This window comes from Python bivittatus, unplaced genomic scaffold, assembly GCF_059951505.1.
Source record: "Python bivittatus isolate LINGU-HERP-01145 unplaced genomic scaffold, Pbiv_v1 ctg000790_np1212, whole genome shotgun sequence".
Taxonomy (NCBI): domain Eukaryota; kingdom Metazoa; phylum Chordata; class Lepidosauria; order Squamata; family Pythonidae; genus Python; species Python bivittatus.
This window is the reverse complement of record NW_028277110.1, coordinates 194,574-219,717: the sequence shown is the minus strand read 5'-3', so window position 1 is coordinate 219,717 and position 25,144 is coordinate 194,574. Positions and strand designations below refer to the sequence as shown.

General features: G+C 41.0%; 1 protein-coding gene across 1 annotated transcript; it reads left to right on the top strand.

Moving 5' to 3' along the window:
* Nucleotides 1–6,002: 6,002 nt before the first annotated feature.
* Nucleotides 6,003–19,793, top strand: LOC103066595 (putative G protein-coupled receptor 174). The gene is made up of 2 exons (XM_007426613.4): nucleotides 6,003–6,411; nucleotides 15,424–19,793. The coding sequence occupies exon 2, from the start codon at nucleotides 16,032–16,034 to the stop codon at nucleotides 17,016–17,018; it is 987 nt and encodes a 328-aa protein (XP_007426675.2). The 5' UTR covers nucleotides 6,003–6,411; nucleotides 15,424–16,031; the 3' UTR covers nucleotides 17,019–19,793.
* The last annotated feature ends 5,351 nt before the right edge of the window (nucleotides 19,794–25,144 follow it).

Sequence of the window (25,144 nt, the reverse complement as noted above, 5' to 3'; positions counted from 1 at the left end):
GGAGGCAAAAGGGAAGACTTGGGGATTGGAAATTGAAGAGATCCTGAGACTGTGGATACTATAATAAACTCATTTTCAGGGCAGCCATTAACTTCATCTACCCCCAAAGAACTCTGAGTGATTTGGTTATAGATCCCCAACCATATTTGATGCCAGAATAATCAATAGGTCCCTTTGCCATCACAACGGCTCTAAAGTTATGCTGATGAAATGAAGAAATTGTGGGGAGAACTCAGAGTGAATTTTTCATGGAAGAAAGGATTTTTGATCATATTGTCAAGTCCACAAAGTCCAAACCCCAATTCAGAAGAATTCTCATGAAACCAGGCCTGGTTCAGATAAATGCTCCTTTATTGTGTGGTACATGCAGCTTGAAACAAAACATTGCTAAAACTAAAGCCTGGGTAAACTTCCCTCTATTTATCCCCCCTCCCCTTGTTGCCCTGGCACCTCAATTCCTTTTCACCTGGTGGTGCCTCTTTCCTTCCTTCCACGGATCCATAGCTCCTTCCCGGCCATCAGGCCCCCCACTGGCCTTGCCTACAATCAGGTCCAGCCTCATTGCCCATATGTCAATCAACTCCGATTGACTGCTATGCTTTGTGAATTAACAATTGTTGGTTGATGCAGTTCTGACACATATCCTTCTCCCGCTTCACATGTCACATCAAAATTTCCCACGGGGTTAGTCAAGAGTCAAGATGGTGACCACAACTATTGGTTGAAGCTCTGCACCTTACCTTGCTCGGCATGTATATGGAATCCAGCTACAAGCCAACTGGGTGTCAGTTTTTCATTGATGATAGTTAATGGCAAGTGAAGCAAGTGAAGTAAGTGAAGTAAGGGAGGCAGTGAAGGACAGGAAGGCCTGGCGCAATATGGTTCATGGGGTCACGAAGAGTCGGACACGACTTAACGACTAAACAACAACAACAATGGCAAGTGGAGGTGTTTATCAGTTTCTTTGGAATAAAATCTGTTACATTTCTAATCTTATGTAGGATATTGTCTACACACTGCATGGATCACTTCCAGCATGTTATTAAGTTTAACTCAAAAGTTCACCCCTAAGTCTCACATTCATACCATTCCAGGTAATTTTTCATATAGCAACTTCTTTTTGCTAGCTTTTAACTTTATATAGAAGATTGTTTCCAAGCAGTTTCTTAACAAAATTTGCTGACAGACTGTTTACTATGGAAATCCCCCAGCCATCAGCACCACTGCCGATGTTTTATGTAGCTTCCGAGGTCACACCAATACTCCAGTGTGGTTGGATGAGGCCTGTAATGGTTGCCCGTTGCTGCTGTAGAGGAGAATCACATATCTTGAAAATCATGTATTTTGTTCTTTGCGAAACACAGTTTCAGGTCTTGGGTTCTACTGCAAGTAGTATGATCCATCACTGTTTAAACAAGAGATGTCTCCTGTTAAATGCTGAGAAAATTTAGCTGTGTGCCATATTAGCAGAAAAATTGAGCCGTAAGAAGCAGGGGATTGGAGATTTACTGCCAAAACATGGTCTGAGAAGTCTGACAGTAGGATGCATGAATGTTACATTTTCATACAACCTTAACATGCAATATTTTATCTGAACAAGATTGATCCAGCACTCCTAGATGGCCCTCATATCATGCTAAGCAATAGTGGTTTTTTTGAGCCATGGTTTATTGAATAAACTGCAGTTGGTTGGGCTTGCATAATGTATAATATCCATGGTTTACAAACTACAGTCTATGGATTTATCCAACACATTAAGCCCAAAGCAAAACAGATCACATTTGGATGCAATGGGTGAAGCCAGCCATCATCTGAGCTGTTATGCTACCTATATTTTCTACAAAGTTTTATTGAAATCCATTCTGATGAAAAGTGCCTTGGGGGCTGCAGACTCTTCCATCCAGCAAAACTACAGATCTGTGCCTGATGTGATGTTAGGAAGAGAAGGATGTGCTTGGGTTAGTCCCACTGATCAACCAAATGCTAATGTTTTGGGAGGTTCAATGAAGGCCTCCATCTAAGAGAAACCATGTAAAGCAAAACAGGATGACAAATGCATTCGTCTTTTTTTTTTTTTTTGATCATGTATTTTCATTTATCATTGCCACAGTAAAAGCAGCTAATGTTAAGTCTGCCACGGTGCTCTTCATTTTAAGAGAAACCAAATGCATTCATGAACTTATTTATTGAAATGATTTCTACAGCCACCCATCTCACAACAGTGATTCTGGGCGGCATACAAGAATTAAAATATACAGACCACAGCATACAACCCGTGGCACCCGAGGATAAAGCAATGATTCCAACCTCACACGTGCACAAATACAGCAACAGCAGCAGAGCCTCCCTAACCTCTTGTAATGGTATGTGGGAATGTCCTTGGGAGACAGGGGGGAAGAGATGCTACCTAGGGAATGGTCAGATAAGAGGCAGCATAGCCCACAGCTGCATAATGGAAGGAAAAAGAGGGTCAGACGGGACCCTCCCTAACTTATCACACTATAAAGGAGAGGGTGGGAGATTTGTACTTTCAGACTTGCAAGTTTCTGTTAATGTAGCCTTACAATAAAGTAGCATTGGCACATTTGATTGTGTTTCCTGCCTGGTCTACCTGGGAATGCTGACACCTCCTAACCCAAACTCATGGAGAAACAGCGAAGTTTTCAACACCTTGCAAAAGGCTAACAGGATTGGGGCCATCTGGAATGCAAACAAAATTCCTTTTAATGTGAATGCTTAATATCTTATTCTCACCATCTCTGCTTTGAGTCTCAGGAATCAATAAAAGCATCACGTGACATCTTGGAAATGTTGCTCCCTAGTTCCACAGTTCCAACCCAGACATGCCTAGAAGCAACGTTTGGTTGTAGAGAAGGTTGATCCTGACCTAGATATATAGGGCTGGATAAGATCTTTTAGGCACTAGAGGTTAATTGGCTCTTTTGCTCTGATGTAATACTGTATTTATGAGAAGCAAGGCAAGAAATTGAGCTCTTGAATAAAAAACGGGATAGAAATCTAACAAAGAATAAGTTACTTGTGAACCTATTTTAGCTTGTCTACTATTTGTTTTGAAGGAAGGCAATACTTGTTCCTTGAGAGACATGCTATGAGACCGAATCCAAATAATGGGCAGTGCTGGAACAAAAGCTTCAACATAATTTAATGTCTGCTTGCATTTCAGTTTTTAAAATGAAATTACAATTCTACTTGAGTTTAAAATAATTATTTAAACAAATGAATATGATTTCTCCTAAATCATTTCCCTGTTGGTCATATAAAAAGATTCAATTTGGCAGCAACTTTGGGCATGGCCCTGGAGAATTGCACCCCCAAGACTTTGGAGGGCTCCATGCAAACTTTACATAAATTCTTGGGTCAACAATGACTGAGAGCATTCCAAGTCCAACTCTGTTTTCTGATCCTTTAAGTGGCAGTTCTGAAGCTGTGGCCTTCTGCATGGAAACAGATGTTCTACAGCTGAACTATAGCCATCCCCAGAAGTATGTTTTGGAGTTAGAGATGGACGAGCATGTCATTGTCCTTACTCTTTGATCAGAACTGGGTAACCTTTGCAAATTCTTTCATGAATGGGAGCAAAAAAGCTTGAGATTTCAATGCGTGGGAGAGAGTGAAACTAGCAGATTCATCAGTCAAGGCGGAGGATTTTCATTTCTTCGGAGTCTGGTGTTGAATTCCTGGTATTCAGCCATGTTTCTGGTGCTGAGGCAGGGTGCCCATTTCTTTTTTTCCCTAAGAGTCTCCTCTTCATTCACTGCATCATAGCAAGTGGATATATCCTGCCACGCTACTACCAGGATGGTAGCAATAATGACATGTACTGCATTGGGCTAACAAGGAGAGGTAAGTTTTGGGTTTTTTTTAATTCACCTGAATTTTGTAAATTTTGTGCCTTCCAGATATGTTGGGACTACAACTCACAACATTATCACCTACATCAGGTTGAAGGAGAGGAAGTTCAACTTGACTAACAGGATGCTTGTGTATTAGGCAACAACTAACTCACAACAACTGCAAAATTGCAAGGGATCTGTTTTAGCCAGATACCTTCCTGAAACTGCCTGTAGCTACTACCTCAGACAATGCCCACATATACATGCATTTATTGGGGCAAAAATGCAAGACTTTGTGGCAAATCCATCCCAGGGGGGCTTATAGTGGAGAATCCATACCCTCAATGATTAAACTAGAGCTGAGAAATGTTATTCTTCTGGGGGTCCTACCTTTTTCCCCCTGGCTTCACAGGGACAGAATGACTTGTGACACGGTGACATCGTTTTCTGTTCTTTTTAATTAATTTATTTTTTATTTATATTTCAAATTTGTCACCGCCCATCTCACTGCAGAGCGACTCTGGGTAGTTTACAGTAAAAAAGAATAAATATTAATTAAAATAGAATAAAAATTAATTAAAATACACTACAACAAGATTCCTATATAATGCTTCCAAGAGACTGATGTTAATTAGGAGTTATTAGACTCAGAGAGCATCTTCAAGGCGCCAGCCATCCCCAGAGTTGGTTGCCTCTCTTTTCACCCCACGTGAGTTGGCAGAGCCAGGTCTTCAATTCCTTCCTTTTTACACGTTTAGTGGTTGCAAGACTGCAGAGAAATCAATGAGTGCACCTCTTTTATTGCTTAAGTTGTTGGCATCTGTTGTTAAAGTGAGCCACCCAACTTCGTTTTGCCCCTGAATTTCCACAGTGTTAAATCCAAGGCCCCTGTTGGCCTACAGGCTGGGGAATTGCCCAGCCCTGATATGAGACAATTTAGAGAGGAGGAACAAAACCAGCCTTTGAGCATTTCATGGTTGCAAGGACACCTTTTGCAAGTGGATAGAAAGAAGTCTCATCATCAAGCATGTTAAAAGCCCAAGCTGCTTTCAGTCTGAGGATCCTAATTAAGATGCATTAAGTAATCACCAGGCACCAGCCACAAAGAATGAAGAAAAGCCCTAGCAGGGTCAGCTAGCTGAGCATCTAGAGGGCCTCTGAGTCCATCTCAAAGCAATAAAGTCTTGACCTTTTCCCTGGAATTGACTTTTTAAAATAGATTTAGAACGTGCAGCTTACAGTAAAAGAATTGCTGTATCGAGAAGCTGGACACCGATGCACTTCTAAGAAGCAAAGCAAGGATTACCCACAACCCAGCACAGGGTTGATTTGCATAACATTTGAATACGTTAGTGCTCTCTGTAAGTTTTCTCTTTCTGGAGGTGTACACCACACATACTGCACACACATACACAGACACACACACACGGCATTTTGTAAGCCACACAGAGCAGCACCTAACGTTTTCCTATAAAGTAAATAAATGAACATGACATAAAGTAATGAAGTCTATCAAGTGGAAGAGACAAAAATAAAACAAAACCTTTAATCGGAATGATAAATATTAAACAGTGAGGTATTACTATCAGACCATCAGAGAGAGAACTGAGGCACAAGAATATTTGGTGTGATGGGGTTTTTTTTAAAAAAAAATAAGATCCTAAAAGGACAGGAGAACACCTTCAGCTTAGTGGCAAAATGCACATACAGTACCAAGTTAAACTGTAAACTTAGGTTCCCAAAGCCCATTTTCTGGGTTCACATAGTATGGGGTGATGGGGTGCAGGGACAAATAAGCCGTATTATACTTGAGCCACAAATGATGCAATCCCATTTTACCATCGCCTAGCATTCTGTGCAAATCCAGCCATTAAGGAAGACTTTAATCGCTCAGCTGCCTCCCAGTATGGTAGAGGTTTCCCGCTTTCTTTCTTTTCCCCAAGCATATTAGGTTGAGGTGAATATATCCCCACATTGTTTATTCTAGTAAAAGTGAGAAGAAGACTTGAGGTCAGCTCTTGGTCAGAAGGTTGAACCTAAGGGCTTCCCAGATGCTATTCAGGGGTGATTCTAAAAAGGTGCTCTGACATGAATTGGCCCATCTTTGTGGCTTATGCACCGCATCAGTCAGGGACCCATTGCTCTCCCCCTATATGAGATCACCAGCAAATAGGAAAACAGTGGCCTATATATAGAATCAACCACGTTCCACCTCAGACACGCCGCAGGAGCAGAACTGTAAACCTTGGGTGTGCTCTGCCTCACACTGCTTTCTGAAAATGGTCATCCCCCAGTATTAATCACAAGGCGCACATTGCCCCCTGGAAAAAGTACATCTGCCATGCAGCTACTGTGAGAGGTTCGTGAGTGTCTCGCTCTGACAGTTTTAACATCAGTGCTTCTTCGTCTGCTCTTTCAGCCACACATCAAAAGCCTTCAGGAGTTGCAGTTTTGCATTCTATAATAAGTAGAGGAGGAGGAAGTACGGTAGCAACAAACTTTTGGTCTTACTGAGGACTTCAAGAATGCATCTGAAGCCAGGAGAGAAATGGTAAAGGTAGGATCTGTGCTCTTCCATTTTATGCAGTGGTTATCTAGCACGCCGGTATTTCTTGTAAGGAGTTGGTGATCCATTTGCTCGAACTCCACTGGGTTTTCTTCAAAGCATTTATATTTGTGAATGGAATAAAAATTGGTGGGGGTGGGAAGAAGACCTGGGAACAGTTCATCAGGAAAGGGTAGAGGGAACCCAACCTGGGAAATTCTAAGATTTCACAACCCCCAGTTGCAAAGATCCAACTGCAAAGATCCATAGACTGTGATACATTTCAACGCCTCAAGTATCTATGGACGCACATCTTTTTGGAAAAGAAAGCAAACCTATGTGTAAGTATAGTAGCATATTTCCTATGCCATGTTCTGTTTCTAAAATGCTGCAGACATTTTGAGTTGGATTCTTTCTTTCTGGAGGGATCAAAAATTAATTTTGTGTTGGAGGGCAGGAAATGTTTGAAGTAACATTGCTTAATAGTTGCTATTTGCTTTCTTCATCCCGTTAATATAGATATACTTTCCTTTAAAAATAGCTGTAATGAGTTCCCTGCAGATTGAGCTATGCTTAGAGTAGGTCTGTCTAAGTCGAAATGACAAGTCAGTTACCTGAAGTTTTATGAAATTAATGAATATGCTGTAAGCCATGATTAAATCTGGGTTAAACTCAAGGCTTTCCCACTTGATAAAGGAACTTTGGAGAAGACATTGCGCACTTGGAAAAAGGTTGACTCACAGTAGCTTCTTTTTGTTATACTTGTTTGTAATTTTGCCATAGAAGCATAGCAGAAGAGAATTCCATCTCTCCACAGTTTCATAGCCCACTTTCTTTCAATAACATTACTGTTGCCACAATACCAGTGCGGTTAGGAGCCACACATTTAACAAAGGAAAAAAATGGATAGAGGACTCTTTAAATTTAAGCAAGCATTTGGGATGCATTTAATCACTAGAACCTCCACGTAGTTGTCATAAGTGAAAAAAATGCATTCATGATATGTAAAATTGCTTCTTAGACAGTAGTCTAGGTGTCAACTGTAGAAATCAGCCCGATTTTTACCACCGCAACAATCAAGTGAGGTAAATTAGCTTGAGAAGTAGGATCTGGCCCTGCATGACCCGATAACCAAGGGCCCTTTCTTACCGCTGAGTTACTCTGCATGAGTCTGCAGAATAAGGTACTGGCATAACTGGCTGTTATTCCCACTGCTCTATTGCCCTAGTAACAAGACTAACAAATAGTGTTGCTTGATTTAGTTTTGGTAGATCAAGTTAAGGAAAGGGGGTGGCAGGAACACCACCACCAATCCCACTCCATACCAAGGGTTAGACCAGGGTTTCTCAAACCTGACATGCTGGCTGGGGAATTCTGGGAGTTGAACTCTACGCGTCTTAAAGTTGCCAGGTTTGAGAAACACTGGGTTAGACAGACCTTTAGCAAGGTGGGTTTAGGGTCCCGAGCAGAAGATGCAGGGAGAAGTGGGAGGAAGCTCTTCCAATGTTCCTCACACCGCCTTCTTTGTAACCATGACCTATGAGCTGGGCTATTTCTGAACCTAGGTATACAGCTGTTGGAAAACTGCACCTAATCTGTGTGTAGAAGTAGCCCAGTAGACAGGTAATGCGTGCAGTGGAGGAGGAGGGTGGATGACACAGGAAGGAGCCATCCTGTTGTGCTAACAGCAAATGACCAACAGGTCCAGTTCTGACCTTCTGGCCAGCAGCATCCAGAAGTAACCAGTGAACAGTAACCATAGAAAACATGGGGTAGAGTGGACATCCAGAATCACACAATTGTTGTTTTTACATGTGTGTCAGTCATCAACCTGGCACTTGGTGTCACCAAAGTCAAGATGGAATGGACAAAATGATGCCCACCCCTGACCAAGAAGTGCATAAGACATTATAGGGTACAGATAGTCCTTGTTTAGCAACCACAACTGGGACCGGCAACTTGGTTGTTAAGCAAAGTGGTCTCTAAGTGAAACTGTGACTGTACTTATGATCTTGCTTCAGCTTTCCTTTGCTTTACAGATCTGCAAAGGTCATAAATGCAAGGGTTGGTCATAAAGTGACTTTTTCATCACTGTCATAATTGCAATGGCTGATAAATGAGGCAGTTGCTAAAAAAGGAATACCTGTATTGCATGAGCAGCTGTGGAAACTGCAGCTTTATCAGGCTGTCGCCAGAATCCTTGCCTCATCAAGGTGCTCTTGCATGAGTTCTCAGAGATTATGAAAAATATAAAAAGAGCAAAAAATACAGCCACAGAGAACCTTAGAGGAGGCGGGGTGGGGGTGGGTGGGGAGGATTGTACTTTCATTCTTGCAAGATTCTGTCCATGTAGCTTTACAATAAAGTAAAATTAGCTCATCTGGTTGTGATTCCTTTCTGGTTTACCCTACGAGGCCAAAATCAATCTTGCACGTATGAAAGTACAATTCTCCCCATCTCCTTTACAGCCTGAGAAACTAGGGAGGGTCCTTTCTGAGCCTCTTGCTCCATCCACTATCCAGCTGTGGGATATGCTATCTCTTATCTGACTGTTCCCTAGGCAACATCTCTTTGCCCAGTCTCCCAAGGCCTTTCCCATATACTATTGCATCAACTTAAGGTTAGACAACTACAGTTTTAAATGGGGCTGCCTTTGAAGACTCTGAGAAGCTGCAATTAATGTGAAAATGTGGTTGTGCACCTTCTCATGTGAAAGAGTTGCTTTAGGCATATAACAGTGATTCTGTGGGTACTGTATTGACTACTGAAAGCCTTCTGGATATAGTTCAAAGTGCTGGCTTTAAACTGTGAAGCCCTCTATGACTTGGGCCACAGGTATCTCCATGTATCATCTCAGGTACAATTGGCCCATGTGGTTGTCCCTTCATCCCAGAAAAGAGAACTTAAGGTCCGCTCCATTCAAGATATGGGGCAGAGGTAGAGAAATGTTTCTCTGTCTTTCTCTTTCCCTCTAGAATTGCTTTTCCCCAGAGGTCGAACTTGTTTCTGCCCTCTTGCCTTTAAGAAAGGGGATCAAAATAATGTTGCTTAATAGAGCTTTTGGAATGAGATCAAGTCATAGAATAATTACCAGTAGGGAGTGTGTCATTTGTCTGGTTTTCAATTGTATTGGTGAAAACCAGTGGGAGTTGTGCTGGAGCTCAGTGATGTACAGACACTAAGAAATGAATAAATAAACCTAGGACTTTGCTGCTTGAAAATTCATTTTATGGATGAACCAGTCCTAGCCAATGGAACCTACAGCATGTTCTCAACATTCAAAATGTATCTATCAGCCCCCAAAAGACAAAGTAGTGTCAGTTTATTGAGTCTTTTACCTCACATTTGCCAATGTTCCACCAGCTCATTCTTGGCCCAGCTGTCAAGTTAGGAGAAAACACCTTTCTTGAATTTTAGATTGTTGTGCATCTGTTAAAGGCAACCCAAGTCTGTCCACATTGCCCTTGGATTCAGCTTGATCTCTCTTAAAAGTGTAACAAGGCCATTTTGAAGTTACTGCTGTATAGTAACAGCTAAACCTTCTTTTTTTCCCCCCCTTTATTTCTTTCCCTGCCAAACTCTTCTTATCTCCCTGCTGTTATTATAATGAGCAAATATCGATACCCATTTGGCAAGAGGGCTTCGACAAAATGTGTTTTACGGTAAAAGGCCTGTAATTCCCAATGGCAAGCATGTGAAAGTTCAATTACTGCCCTTTAAATAGGAGAAAAACGGGAGTAGAGTAGGAGGAATAAATTCAATATTGGAGGAAAGCCATAGAATGTGTATAACATCAAATAAACAAAAATGATGCTTTTTGTAATCACTGCTGGATTTTCCGTTGCTCTGGATCTGAAATGCACACATCTATTTTTAACTTAAGGCAGTATTGAGATTTCAAGCTTGGTAGGTTAACCATACCATTTTGTTCAGTTTAGCATTTAGTTACTCTGAGGTCATGAAGTGTTCAGACTAGGTCACCCATGTTAGCTGGAAGGTTAAATTCTTTCTAACCAACAGCTCTTCAATCTTGCCAGTGTTCTAGAGAGAAGGGGGATTAACATGACGAGCCCTTAACCCATTTTGGGGGTTCACAGTAGACTCAGTGAACCAAACAAGCTGGGCTCACACAAACACCAAACCGTGAAAAAGTGAGCAAGTTCAGAACAAGCCCACTGAACATGCTATGGAAATCAGCTGCTGGTTTGGTAATTTCCCTGATTAAGCATTCTGGGAAGTCTCACATTCAGATCTATATGAAACCCGGAAGCTTACTTAGTATCACCCTTCAAAGTAGGCCAGGCCAGGAAACAGACACCACAAGGATTACAAGAATGCTGCTTTATGGTTATAGGGTATAATGACATGATCTTGGAAGCCTGCTACAGTTTCTATACCAAACAGAATCAAGGCTAGATGATTTTGATTTTCTTGCCTATGCCTTTTTTTACTGAGTTGTCATTTTTCCCTTAATAACTCATCCATCCCTTCATCCACATTCCTTTTACACTTGGTGATGTTAGTCTAGTCACTAGCTTAACCTAGCTTGCTTGCAGGCTTGTTATGAGGATGCAATGATGGAGAGAGTGCAGAAGACATTTGTATTCTGACTAGACCTCTTGAGAGCAAAAACAGTGTGTGTGTACTAAACAAAGGTGTCTACTGGGGGGTGGGATTAAAAAGAGTTGATATGGAGCCTGTGACCTTGTGATCATCTTGATTGCTGCACCTCAGATCTGGTAGCCCTACATATGATGATGCCTGACATTGAAAAAGATTGCTAATTTGTGCAACTGAGAGAGCAGCACAATGACTCTGTTCTCAGAATATGCTTAACCAGGTCAATTACAACATGATAAGCTTGCTTAGTTTTAAAGTTGATTAGTTTACAGGTATATGTGTGCATGTATGTCTTGAATGTTGTGGAAATGGCAAATATTTGGTTGATCTGTGGTTCTACATATTGTGAAAACTCAGTGAATAGGTTAAGGGTGTTGTATGAACACAGGCAAAGTCCAGGACATTTTGGAAAATGCAAATAGCAGTTCCCAGCAGTTCAGCTACCTGAAGCAGGTTTACCTAGCTGGGATTCCAGTAGTAGCTATAGGATGCTGGATGACCAAGTCTTGGACCAGTGGAAAGTATGAGTAAGCCTTACTGTATCATCTACTTTGTCAGCACAAGCTCTTACATTTCTTCTTCTCCCTATTTCTAGAGAATTTCATGGGTGATTTTGTGCTAGGAGAAGCTAAAAAGGATTTGGATAGTATGTGTTTCCATACATTGTGAGAATACAACCATCATCTTAGCATCTTCTGTGAATCAAACCATCATGATAAGCCATCATATGATTTATTGTTATTGTTTTGGGTGTTACATATCATGTGACAACAGCAGCTCTATTTTCTTAATCTGGGTTTAGTGTTTTGCAAATGATGTGAATATAACTTATGTGTATGACAGTGTGTGCTTGGTGGGGGTGATGGCGACAAAGTAGCAGAAAAATTATACCCCATTTCTTTATACTTAGAATTATAGGCTCATAGATGCAGAGTATAATGCAATGGAGTATAATCTTTCTGCTGCTTTACATTGTTCCTTATAATCGAGATCTAGGAGACGCTGTTTATGCTAACTTTCCTCATGCTGGATCCCTCCAAGTGGGTGAGACTATAATTCCCAGTCTCCTCAGCCAGGTGCTAAGAGCGTGTTTGAAGGGCACCCTATTGGGAGAAGTGATTTTAGTAGGGTAATATGAGATACAGCATCTTTGCACTTTAATTTATCATAGATGAAAAAAATTCAGCGGGGGAATCAGATTTTACCCATTTATATAACAGAGGACTTTACTACGGCTCGGCTAACTATATTTCAGGAATTGGAAGGGTCATTTTCTGCTGTTCTTAATGTTTTCTCTCAAACCATTGAACGTTAAGTAATGGGCTTTATTTATCACAACCAAAGCCACCTGAAGGGCATACATGCAGAAGCTTTTGTTACTAATGGCACTGGAACATGCTGCTAAAGTCTTGATAGATCATGTATTCTGACTCATGCAATAAAGCAGAATAAGAAATACAGCAAGATTATATTTACCCTGCACATGATTGATTGACGAGTTAGATGGAGACGTTTGTCTGAAGTTCCATCATGAATTCAAAAGATACGTTTCTTTTATGGAAGTTGTACTTTAATTCAACTCTTCTCATGCCAGACCTCATAGCATTGCTTGATCAAACTGGACATGTTCTGAAGCTTACCACCCATCCACCGGTAGAAGCCTAGAGAAGTATACCAAACCAGGACTAGTATATCTGGGCTGCAGAAATCTGGAAGACCTTGTGGCAGCAACATTTCTGTGCTCCTTGGCTACCATCTAGCAGTCATCCAGATTGTTGTGGGCCAGAAAGGGTAGACCTAACACAAAACAGTAATATTATAAAGCACAACAGTAGTTGTACAGCAATTTTAAAAAGTCTTGCCATGAGATTAACAAAAAAAGACTAGGTAATACAACATACATCTGTCTTAGGAAAATTTTATTCATGGTGTAATACAAGTTGGCAAATGTTTGGAGATGTCATTTCAAACTGGACTGATTTTTTAAACTGGTCTGGTGGTTCACTGACAGCCAGTACAAGGATTTAAAGATTGGTATTACATGGTTCCACTGCACTTTCACAAAAATTTAATAGTAAGGTGATGTAATGGGCTGTGAGAATAACATTGAGGAACAGGAAGAACCTCAGCCAAGGCAATGGTCAGATAAGAGAAACCAGAGTCCAAAGCAGGAATGTAACTTGAGAAAGCATCTCAGACTTGACCTTCCCTAGTTCTTTTGAACGTAAACGCAGGAGAGGAGAGGCACATTCAGAGTGGCAAAATTCTGTTACTGTAACCCTATAATAAAAGTAGTTTTAGTATACATAATTTTGGTAGTCAAGTCTGGTCTATCTTAAAGGGCTGACAGGCAGCTGTTTCCAAGCAGCACCCAGAAAGTGGTGATTTTTTAATGGTCCGTACTAATCAGCAAGAAAGTGCAGCTGAGAACTGCTTGGATACTTGAGAAAAGGCATCTGATAGCTTTAATGGTATGCATGTGCATACGTTTATTGCAATTCAAAATGACATTTGTCATTATTATTATTATGGTTGGTCGCACAGTCAGCCAGATGTTTAGATTGGATTTGGCATTTTTGTCCACCTATTGAGTCCTCCCCAAGGACCTGGAGTAGGCAGACGTTGCTGTTTGAAGGTGTTAAAAGTGTCATCACAGGATGTAAGCTAGACCAAGTAAAGCTGCCTTTTGCAATGGACAGATGGTGATTTTGTCAATGCTGAAGGTGTTCAAGTGGTGCTCCAGATGTTTTGGGATTGCACCCAATGTGCTATTACTATTGGTGCTATCTTTGCTTTCTTTTGCTTTACTTCTATTTGCAGGTCTTTATATTTTGTGATTTTCTCCAACTCTTTCTCTTCTATTCTGCTGTCTCCAGGTATTGCAATATCCACTATCCAGACTTTTTTTGTCTTTCTTATAAACAATTGTTAAGCCTGGGGTGTTATGTGGCAGGTGCTTGTCTGTTGGAATTCTAAAGTCCCAGAGCACTTGAGCTTCTTCATTTTCTATGACTTTGTCTGTTTTGTGGTCCCACCAGTTCTTGCTTGCAGGCAAATGTATTTCTTGCAGATATTCCAATGCACCATTGTTGCTACTTTGTCATGCTGCTGTTTGATCTTCTTGCAGCAGCTAACTAGATGGTATTATTATTATTATTATTATTATTATTATTATTATTATTATTATTATTATCTGTACTTCTTGCAAAGGAAGAAGTACAGTAAATAATGTCCAGAGCCCAGGGCAATACAGCACAAACACAAGATACAAGCACACAATATAACAAGAACTAGGTAACAGAGATGATGGTGATGATGATTTTCTAAAAGGTCACCACCATTTTTAGAGTACTTTCAGTATGTCTCTAGTTGATCTCCTCCAGCAAATTTGTAAGCAAACGTCCTCATTAGTGCAGAGGGAACAGCCTGCTCCAAATCAAATATAGTGATGTCTAATATCATTACTGGGGAGGGGGAATCCTAAAACAACATGGTGAAATGATTCTACTTCTCCTCTAACAAATCTGTTGTCTATTAAGGTAGATGTATAATAGCCTTCCAATGGATAGAAGAAAAATAATCCAACTAGATAAGATGCACAAAACAGTTAAGAAATAGTGATTTTACTACAAGAGAGTTCATTCTACTACAAGAGACTTAAAGAAAACAGAGAAGTGCATCTTCTGCACATCTGATAAATCAATTTGTCTATGTGCCATCAGGGGCCTAGAGAAGTAGACTCAGGGAGGGAAATTGTCTGCTTTGAGACGTATAACTGGAGCCTCTCGAAATATAGCTGGGCTGGCTTATCACGCTTGAAAGATAGTGAAATAAGACCCACCTGCCTGTAAGACTGCCTGTTACATCTCAAATCTAAAAGGATTTAACTATTCAGCTGCCACCCCCCCCCCCCTCATACTATTACATGATGATGATGTATTTTGACCAAGAGGAATGGAAGCTGCAGGAGACAGTTTGAGAAGGGTACATGAGTATCTCCTGGGGGGTAAGGAACACCATGTGTCATCATTGAAACAGCAAGTATTACATGATCTGTGGCAGTCATGATGCACCTGATATCAGCATGGCTTGTATGGGATGCTTTTCAAAGGGGAGACATCGAATCTGATCCCAAGCTGAATAGAAGCAGCCTTATTTTCTCACCTTTCTCTCTGATGCAGGCAGATGGAATGTCAACTGACGGAGGCAAGCTTGGAAGGGGAGGAGCCAAGTAGCCACTGGTGTAAACTCTGTCAGTGGAGAGGACCTTGAGGTTCCAACTCTTTCTCTGATGATCCATCAGAGGCGAGATGAGTTGGTTGAACTTATAATCGAGCCATCTTTGATCAGAACGCCTTGAATAGGAACTACACAAACTCTTATTTGTATTTTCTTCAATTGCAGGTGTTCAACTCTCCTGTACTGCAGAATAACAGCTGTGAAGGTCCTTTTTGGTATGACAGTTGAAAAGGAATAGAAGATCTTTGCACTGGTGGTAGCTGTGATGTCTCAGATGATATTTGGTTCTCCTTGTCTCTTGTTCACAATGTACATTTGGGGTTTATCTGTCTTCCCTTTACTCAAGAGAAAACCTATTTAAGAAAGAGGACTCAAGGCTTCTAATCTGCAATAAAGCTTCTTCAAAAATCGAATGGATGCTGTAATCAAATGAGGTTATTTTAGGCAAAACTCAACAACACAATGAAGAAAGCTGAAGGAGGATTCAAATATAAGCATCTAAGATTTAGAGAAGCAAAAAGACCCTAAATGCAGATTTTGATTTTTTAAAATTTATCCCCTTACAAAGATACTGCAGCAACAATATCTGTTTTTGCAAGCTTCCAAGAAGAGATGATGCAACAAAAACAGACAATATTCAGGTTTCACATCTGCAGTGCCTCAGATCACGTAATAGGCTTTTCACATCCTTCCCCTGAGAGTTCAAGATACCTAGAACTTTAGTCAATCCCCTTACGCTTTACCCAGCCACTCCACGCTTCACAAGAAAAAACATGGCAGCCAATAACTCGAATTTCAATGATGATGAGTTTTTGAAACATTTCTATGCCATCATGTACACAATCATCTTGATTCCTGGGCTGATTGGGAATATTTTGGCTCTCTGGATCTTTTATGACTATAGGAAAGAAACTAAACGAGCAGTGATTTTTATGATCAATCTTGCAGTTGCAGACCTGGCACAAGTTTTATCTTTGCCACTAAGGATTTTCTATTACCTGTCTAAAAGTTGGCACCTGGGGAAGGGATTCTGCATGTTTTGCTTCTACCTCAAGTATGTCAACATGTATGCAAGCATCTACTTTCTGGTTTGCATCAGTGTGCGGAGATTTCAGTTTCTCATGCACCCTCTGAAGTTCAGTGACTGCAAGCGCATCTATGACATGTACATCTGCATTGCTGGATGGATTGTTGTCTGCATTGGCTGCCTACCTTTCCCCCTTCTACGTCTTACCTCCAACGAGACTTGGGCCAGCGATAAATGCTTTGTGGATCTTCCCTTGAAGACTGCGGATGACCCCATCTCAATAGCAATGATGTCCCTAGGTGAGCTGGTTGGCTTTATAACCCCTCTGTTCATCATCTTGTATTGTTCGTGGAAGACTATCTTATCTCTCCAAGAAAAGAATTCTGTTTCCCAGGACCTTGGGGAGAAACAGAAAGCCTTAAAGATGATCCTGACTTGTGCCATTGTCTTCCTGATTTGCTTTGGTCCTTATCACATCAGCTTCCCTTTGAATTACTTGGTCAAGTCCCAAAAGATAGAAGATACTTATGCCCGAAAGGTTATTTTGTTCTTCCACGCATTTGCCTTGTGCCTTGCCAGTTTAAACTCATGTGTTGACCCTGTAATTTATTACTTTACTACAGATGAGTTCCGAAGGCGGCTTTCGAGACAAGATTTACAGGACAGTATTCAGCTTAATAACATGCATTATGGAAATACAGATAGTCCATCCCAAATAAGTATAATTGGGTGATTGGTAGGAAACCCATATTATGCTTTTTTATAACACCTTCATCTGATGCCCTGGCAACTTGGGAAAAGCACAGATTTACAGCTTATTTTAAACATTTGACTAGAGGACGTTGACTTTGGATGTCAACTTTTCCTTGCACATCTATCAATACTACTAATTTTAAATACTTTTCAACATTTATTGTCAACTGCAACCAATTGTAACCTGAAATATTATAGCTGGATAAATAAGCCATAGTAGATTATCCAAGGGGACGCAGTGGCGCAGTGGCTTAATGACGCTGAAAGTTGCTGGCCAGAAATGGTTGACACTTCAGCGGTTCGAGCCCAGCTCCGCGCAGCAGAGCGAGCTCCTGCTTCCTCCCCAGCTCCTGCCAACCCAGCAGCTCGAAAACTTACGTGAGTAGATAAATGGGGACTCTCACCCCGGTGGGAGGAAAAATGCTGACGGCGCTTGCATGGGAGACAGGAGCAGTTGCCAGTAACGCGTAAACTGCACACGCCCAAAAAAGGCGCAAAGCAATGGAAACCCCGCCTCCTGCGCTTGCCAGCTAGGCTCTGCTCTAGGAAGGAGCCAATGGCAAACCACTTCTGAAACACCTTGCCTTGAAAACTCCAGGGACTCATCCAGGCAGTCGCCACAGAATCGGTTGTGATTGAGTGCGGATAAAAAAAAAAAAGATTATCCAAAACTGACAAAGTGCCAGTCATGAAGTTCCTTGAATCTACTTCTTCACATCTTTAGCCAAGGACATGTGGAGGTGAAACTGTTGCAGATTCAGATACAATTGGTGCTTCTTGGAAAGCAAGTCCTGCAACCATTGCAGTGGTAACTGGTGTTTCCATGGTTGTATCAATCAAAATCACCAAGACTCAGTAACTGTAGTTACTCTGGAGATCCCAGTTCCAAGAAGGTATTCTCTATGCAAACATATCCTTAGACATATTACTGAATGTCACTTGGAAACCAAATAGCCCATCCAAAGTGCCCTATTCCTCAAAGGAGAGTTATTCTCCGGTATAACTAAATTAAAAGCATAGCACTAAAATTAACCAGGGAAAGGAATGATGGAGGCAGTGATGAAGCCATCATGATAATCCTATATCAGATATTAAAGCCTTTTGATTATATTTGTAGAATCATAACCACACCAAGAAAGCATAACTTTTTTTTCGAAATGAGGACCCTGAATGGTAGTTTTTTGGCATCCTAGTGACCCATCTAAATACTAACCTGCCCCAACTATGCATAACTTTTGAACCTACCCAAGATCAGCCAGGTGCCCCCTGAGTCATTATAATCCTGAATACAGTTAACATGAATATATTTAATACCAACACTCCCTATTTAATAAATAATGTTAACCTTTGTTCAGATTATAAGTTGCAAATCATCGGGAATTCTAGAGAATACATCTAAATTGTTGGGGAAGCTGCAAGCAGCCCTGGGATCTCCATTTCTAATCTTTGACATAGATATTGACCGTTGCTCACGTCAAGTAATTTAGAGCTGGCCTTGGGGAAGCTGTTTAGGGGGGAAGGAAGAAGCGAGCCGTTGAGAAGGAACTTGGACAAGGGATCACACAATCCAGGGATAGAAGAAAGCATGGGGGAAAACTGCAAAGCAACATTTAAGATGGGATAAAGAGAAATGTGGACAGTCTTTCAAACATTCTTTTATTATAACCTACAACAATAAAGTAGTATTCCAAGAATCACTGCTGTGTCTGTTTCTTGACCTAGTCTATTTACCATAAAGGGTTCACATCAGTCTTAAGAGACTGTCCAAGTTTCTCTCTATCCCATTTTATACTAAAGAAAATCAAGATGGAGTTATTTTGAATTCCTTTCTCATGCTACCTTCTACTTCTGGCCTGTGTAAACCCTAGTTCAAGTCCCTCCTTAACAGCTCACTCCTTCCTTCCCCCTTTAAACAACTCTCTCATACTTTATACCTCATTTATAACAACAAATCATTCAAAATATTATTGGAAGGATAAATCCTCTTGAAGGATAGTCCCACATGGGATGGAAAAGAGATTGAGACGAAAAGACAGAAAATATATGCTTCTTCTGATGTCTCCCCTGATCGGGGTATGAAATAATGCACACTGTTTTTCTAGAATTTTAATTTTATTTTGTACATACCCAAAGTACTGTGAACTGTTAATTTAATGTGTCTGAAAGAAATAATTTATAAATTCCATTTTTTTGTACTTTAATAAATTTGGTGTATGTGGTGTTGTATGTGTATGTAAAGTCTTTGTGAAATACAGTTTGTGGATAATGGAATAATAGATGAAATAATTCGTAGAAAAACAATGGTTTCACCCCAGGAGAACGTGTGCACTCTCCTCTTTCCTGATGCTATCTATTTTGTCTTTCATACCTTTTTAGGCTTTGATGTTTTGTTTTAATGTTTGTTAGCTGCCTTGTAAAATATATACACACACATAGATACACATATGCATACATGGACACACATACACACACCTTTAAAGGGTAGGATCTAAAAAGCCATTAATTGTCTACTCTTCCAGACTGAAAAGATGATCTGTGCCAGTGCTTGAGTTTTTTATTCTCTGGGTCCCTTCCCACTTTTAAAAATTATGGAGGACCCCAAAAGAGCTTTGGTTTGTATGGATTATATTTATTGATATTTACCGTATTAAAAATTAAAACTCATGCATTTGTAGAATATTTATTTACTGAATCATGTAAAAACAACATTAAACCCTTTAGATATTAACATAAATAAAATATTTTTCATGGAAAAATCCCAATTTTCTTTTCACAAATAAAAAATAAGGAGAAGAGTGTCATTGTTTTCAATTTTTGCAAATATCTTCAATAGCTGGCAAATAATTTGCTGAGAAGGTCTTGGGGTCTATGCAAGAAACACTGATCTATGCAATCTTTTTGGAAGAAGAGGAGGAATCAGAGATTACTAGTGCAATGTGGTAAAAGTCTCTTTCCTTAGCAGGCATAGAATGAAGTGGGATCACAACATGGAGCACCAAAGCTCCCTGCTCAGAATTCCAGCCACTCTTTCCATTCCCCTTCTTCTATCTCTTGTCCCCAGCTATTGGTCAGCGTTCTGCAGTCCCTGAGCATGCTCTGCCCTCATTTAATTATTTTGCTAAAAAATGGTGCAACTCTGTAAACACCAGAGCTTTCCTGAGTCAGCTGATACCTCATCCCTTTTGCTAAATGTCACCTTGGAGAATTGAGGTGAACTGTATGTAAGGGTTGCGTACATGTCCTTAACTGTTTTGGCCACCTTTAACTTTCACTTGAAGAACTCAGACCACAGACTTCTTCCCTGCTACCTATTCATCTATTCCTAACTCTTGAACAAGTGTGTGACTAGCGCAAGGCCACCGGTCATGATGGGTTTCATGGCTGAATGTAGATTCCAATTCAGAATCTCTTTGATGGTCTCTCCAAACATGGTGCTCTCCTGCTCTTTCATACTTATTCCAGCATTCACTGCCAGTGTAAATATTTGGGAGATATTCTAGCATGGTCTAACCTGGAGACAGTTCCATCCATACCAGATAATCCCAATGTGCTTTGCATGACAGTGCATTTCAAAAGTTTCTGGAGACCCTCTGATGGTTCTGAAAGTGGCAGCAAGTCACAGACTGGTAGAGGCCATTTGGAAAAGATTGTGTTTATTTTACAACAGCTATATTACCTTGGAATTTCCGGTCAGGGTTCTGATTAAGCACTGTTAAATCTATCCATTGCTTTCCCAACTTTTCTCCATAAAAGCCCACTTGGTCTTTGATATCTGCTGTTGTGAATGCCATCAGTGATGGAGGTGCAGCACTGGCAGAAGGGAGAATCTTTCCTGGTGGCTGCACTAAGACCATGAAACTCCCAGATGGATTCACACAACATGCTCAATCTTAAACCCAGGTTAATAAAACTTAAAGGCTGTATTTGCATAACATGATATGCCCAAACAAGATGGCTTAATGTGATAGTGACACGCATAACAGGATTTATTGACTTGATGCTATTTTAAGACTGTTTTGCTTCTTAAAACCTCCCTTTTCCGTTTTGTGGTTAAATTATATACATATTCTTCATTGTACCATGTTCTGAACATGGTTTCATTTCCTTTGCACTGGCAAAGCAGTTTAGAAATGTTTAAAATGATGCAGTGAAATGAAGATGGGAAACTTAAAATACTACCCAAACGCTCTCCAAACGTATGGACTTCAACTCCCAGAATTCTCAGCAACAGCTATGCTGGCTGGGAAATTCATGCAAACATCTGGAAAGCACTTAAATTGTGGAAAGCAGCAAGAACCAGCTGCATTCTTTAAAAGTGGAAAGCAACTCACTCTTTTTCTGCTGTCTGGGTCTACAGATGGTGCCCTGATCTCTTTCAGCAAGCAGAAGTCAACTTACAACTAGATTTTACTTCCATGTCAAGGAGAGCCCTGTCTTCCAACCACTTCACTGGTCCCACACCCAGCGTTTTCGATTTGAATCAGCTGCTTCATTCTACCTTATTATGGGCTGCATCTTCAGAGAAATAACACTGTTGAATCATTATAAAACTAATTCAGAACCAGCAAAGCTCTCCTTACACATTTACTCCACCCCCACTTGCCAATATTATTTTTGGATAGAACTAAAAAAAAACCCACCTCCCACCAGTTCTAGCCCACCAAGACAATGTGACAGATAATTCTTACTTCATTCTGCTAACAATTAGTCTGTCTTTGTCACCACGATGTCAAGTGAATGGAAACCACAGCTCAGGGGAATGGTGAAAAGTAATATCGCAATAGGAAACAGAGATCAAACGCGCCATGGCTGAATCTGAAGGCAGGAAACAAGATAAGACGGAGCACGTTTTACAATGTAGACATGTGAGATAGGCCGTGTGTCTGAAAAGAAGGTGATTTCCCCAGCGAGATGCCTACCGATCTGTCCTCACTTGCTGGATTCTGCATTTCTTGGCCATTTGGTGAGAGGAAGAGAGAATATCAAAGATCTCAGTGCAACTAGTAGAGGCCTTTCTGAGAACCTGCTTTTATTTGCCCAAGTAATATGGCAGGATTCAATAGAAGCAAATATGTGTAGCTCAGGGTTGAACTGCGGAGTCCTTGGGGTTCTCTGAGCTTGGTTGTTTTCTTGCAAACATTTCGTTACCCGGCTAGGTAACATCTTCAGCTGAAACACTGAAGCACTGAAGATGTTACCTAGCCGGGTAATGAAACGTCTGCAAGAAAACCACCAAGCTCAGAGAACCCCAAGGACTCCACTTGGCAGGATTCCTTATGGGGAGCCAATTGAGTTCTCACTTTTCTCAGTCTTTTCATACTCATTGGCTGAGTTTGCCCAGCACATTAAACTATGACAGAGGGATCAGGTACAGTAGTCTGGGATATCTTTATGTTGGGGAACATGGCCACTGGTTTAATATTCTGTGTGAAGCAAGACATCATTTAAATTGTTACTGGCATGCCCCAACTTATGGTTACATACATACTTAAGCTTAACTTGATGGTTGTCTCAGAGTTATTCATCTGTGTGCCATAGTACTTTGCACTGCACACACAACACATCTTTTAATGTGTGTTGGAAATTTAGATGTGGCTTATGAAAACATTTGTCTAAAGTGTGATGGTGATTGTGTTTCGTTAACCAGGTGCAGAAATTAATGTGTTGGGTGAATCCAACCAGGATTCCATCTTCTGGGAGAATCTCATAGTGATACATGAAATGCCAACCATTCTGTTGTTGTCAATGACTGTATTATTTATTAGCAGTTTTCCCATTTAATTAAATACACACCCACAAGCATGTTAAAATTGCAACACTTTTTAGGAGTGTGCAACCATTTTCAGGCCAAGAGCTTTCTACTGATGTGACATGGGCCATGCTGCAAAAAGGAGGCCAGGACAAAGAAAATGAGTTATTTACCTGTTTTCCAAAGGTCAGCTCTTGCAGCAAAAAGAGGAAAGATTAACCTTAAAAAGTCTAACAATGTTATGGCAGCATAAATTCACTGTAATCGTAGCAGAGGCATATCTGATCATTCCAAAGCCTAGCCCAAATTATGGAATCTGCTGCCATTAGAAATGGGGATGGCCATCAGCTTAGATGGTCTCAAAGGAGGGTTCCTCCTGGAAGATCAAGCAATCTTTGACAGATTCCCACCTCCAGGTCTCTGGGCAGCATGCTTTGAATACCAGTGGCTGAACAGTGAGAAAATGCTACTACCTTCCTGGTCCATAATTGTGAGCTTCCTGAAGGCATTCAGTTGGCCTTTGTGTGACACAAAATGCCAGACCTGGATGTGATCTGATGCAATCTGCCCCTGAAGGTCTTATGCCCTTATAATCATAAGAACCACTACCTGGCTCCCAGGTGGGCCTATCCTTTTAAATCAGTAATGGACCACATTTTGGTGGCTGAGGATTACAGTTAGCAATTTGAACAGAGTAAGGGTCACAGGAAGTGAAATAATAATGTTAAAAGGGAGCAGGGCTCTAGCCTGTCTTTAGTGGACCAAAATAGTCCGTATTTTCTTGGGTCTGAGGAAGAATGTTGTGTTTCTGCTTTTAAATGATAATAAATCATACGGTCATCTTCTAGCAAATGAGGCTGGGCAGCTTCCCGTGGCTGTCTGCATTAGTCACAAGCTACATAAGTAAATTAACTTCATGCTTCCTCATAGATCTATGATCTACAACAAACTAAAAACAGTTGGCCAAAACTGAATTCAGGTTTTAAATTCACCTAAGTAATGCTACTGCTGCTCTGATGTTAAGTACGTTAGAAAGAGCTGTAGAAATGAAGAGACGTCTACCCCAAAGCAAGTGGGAAAGATGGTTTAGGATAGAAGTGAACCCTGGATTCAGAACAATTCTGAATCTGCAGCACCAGATGCCTGCTATGTCTGAAAAAGCTAAATAGTTCTCCTTCCAAATATTTTCAGCATTAATCTGACTCCTCCTGAAACTTTCCAAGTGATCCCATGTCCATTATGGATTCCCCCTCCAAACAGAGCACTGGCATTTCTTTCTCAGCTGTAGGATCTCTGTGGTTCATGCAGCTGGCACACACTACAGACATGTTCTTTGATGGTGGAAGTTGCAAATCAAGCAGCCAAGCCTATTTTTGCCAGAGAAAAAAAGAGCAATTAAATGAACCGGACCCAGATGTTGTCTGCTGTGTGTGATTCTATAGTCAATGCCAATCTGGTGGCTTCAACTCTCCTGGCATGATGCAGGAACTGCAAGCCCAGGGGCTCAACTCTACAAAAGGTCCGGTAGCCCTTTCAAGCCAGACAGATCCCTTTCTGGCAGAAGATGAAGGGAGCTGGAACAGCAGGATGTTTTTGGGCAGAGTAACTGGAACCCAAAATGCCCAACCTAACCATCAAGGTAAAACAGACTCTGGTAGTACATTACCCAGGGGAGTAAGGGAGGACATTCCAGACAAATCCTATGCTCAAGAGTCAGCCATCTTTTCAGGCACCCATTGCATTTTCTCACCCAATGATTCTGGTACCCAATTCTCTCCCCCACTCCCCAAAGTCACTGAGATCTCATGCAATGTTGGCATTTTTACATCAGATTTCACAAGACTCACAGATCCTTGGCTATTCCCACAAGAGACCGAGATCGCACAGAAAATCGAGGACTGGAGCAGACAGGAGTGCCTCATGGGAGTTCACTAGGGGCCCTGACTCTTACAAATGCCACATTGCCAACTCCTGCCCATGTATCCTAGGGAGCCTAAAGCCAGCTGTGCCACATCTCTCAAATTGCTCACAAGCTCTAATCTTGTATGCCACTCCATGGTCCAAACAAAAGAGTGCTTTGAAAGGTGAACAGCACTGCTCTAATCACCATAATTTGGAGGATAGGCTGATGAACCACTGGTGCTTCAGAAGGCTAACATCCTACTATGGACGTTCCCCATCCAAATGTGTCTAGGTGCCACTTTCACATTGGAACTTCTGCACCCCAACCCCTTCCCTCTCTTACCCCTGTATTTCGCTCAAAAAGGCAAAGATGCCATCAAGTCAAATTTGGACCCTGAGAGACTACAACCATACAGTTTTTGTGGCATGATACAGAAGTTATTTCCCATTGCCTT

Coding starts and splice junctions, on each gene's coding strand:
- LOC103066595 (XM_007426613.4), top strand. CDS start 16,032: ATGGCAGCCAATAACTCGAATTTCAATGATGATGAGTTTTTGAAACAT.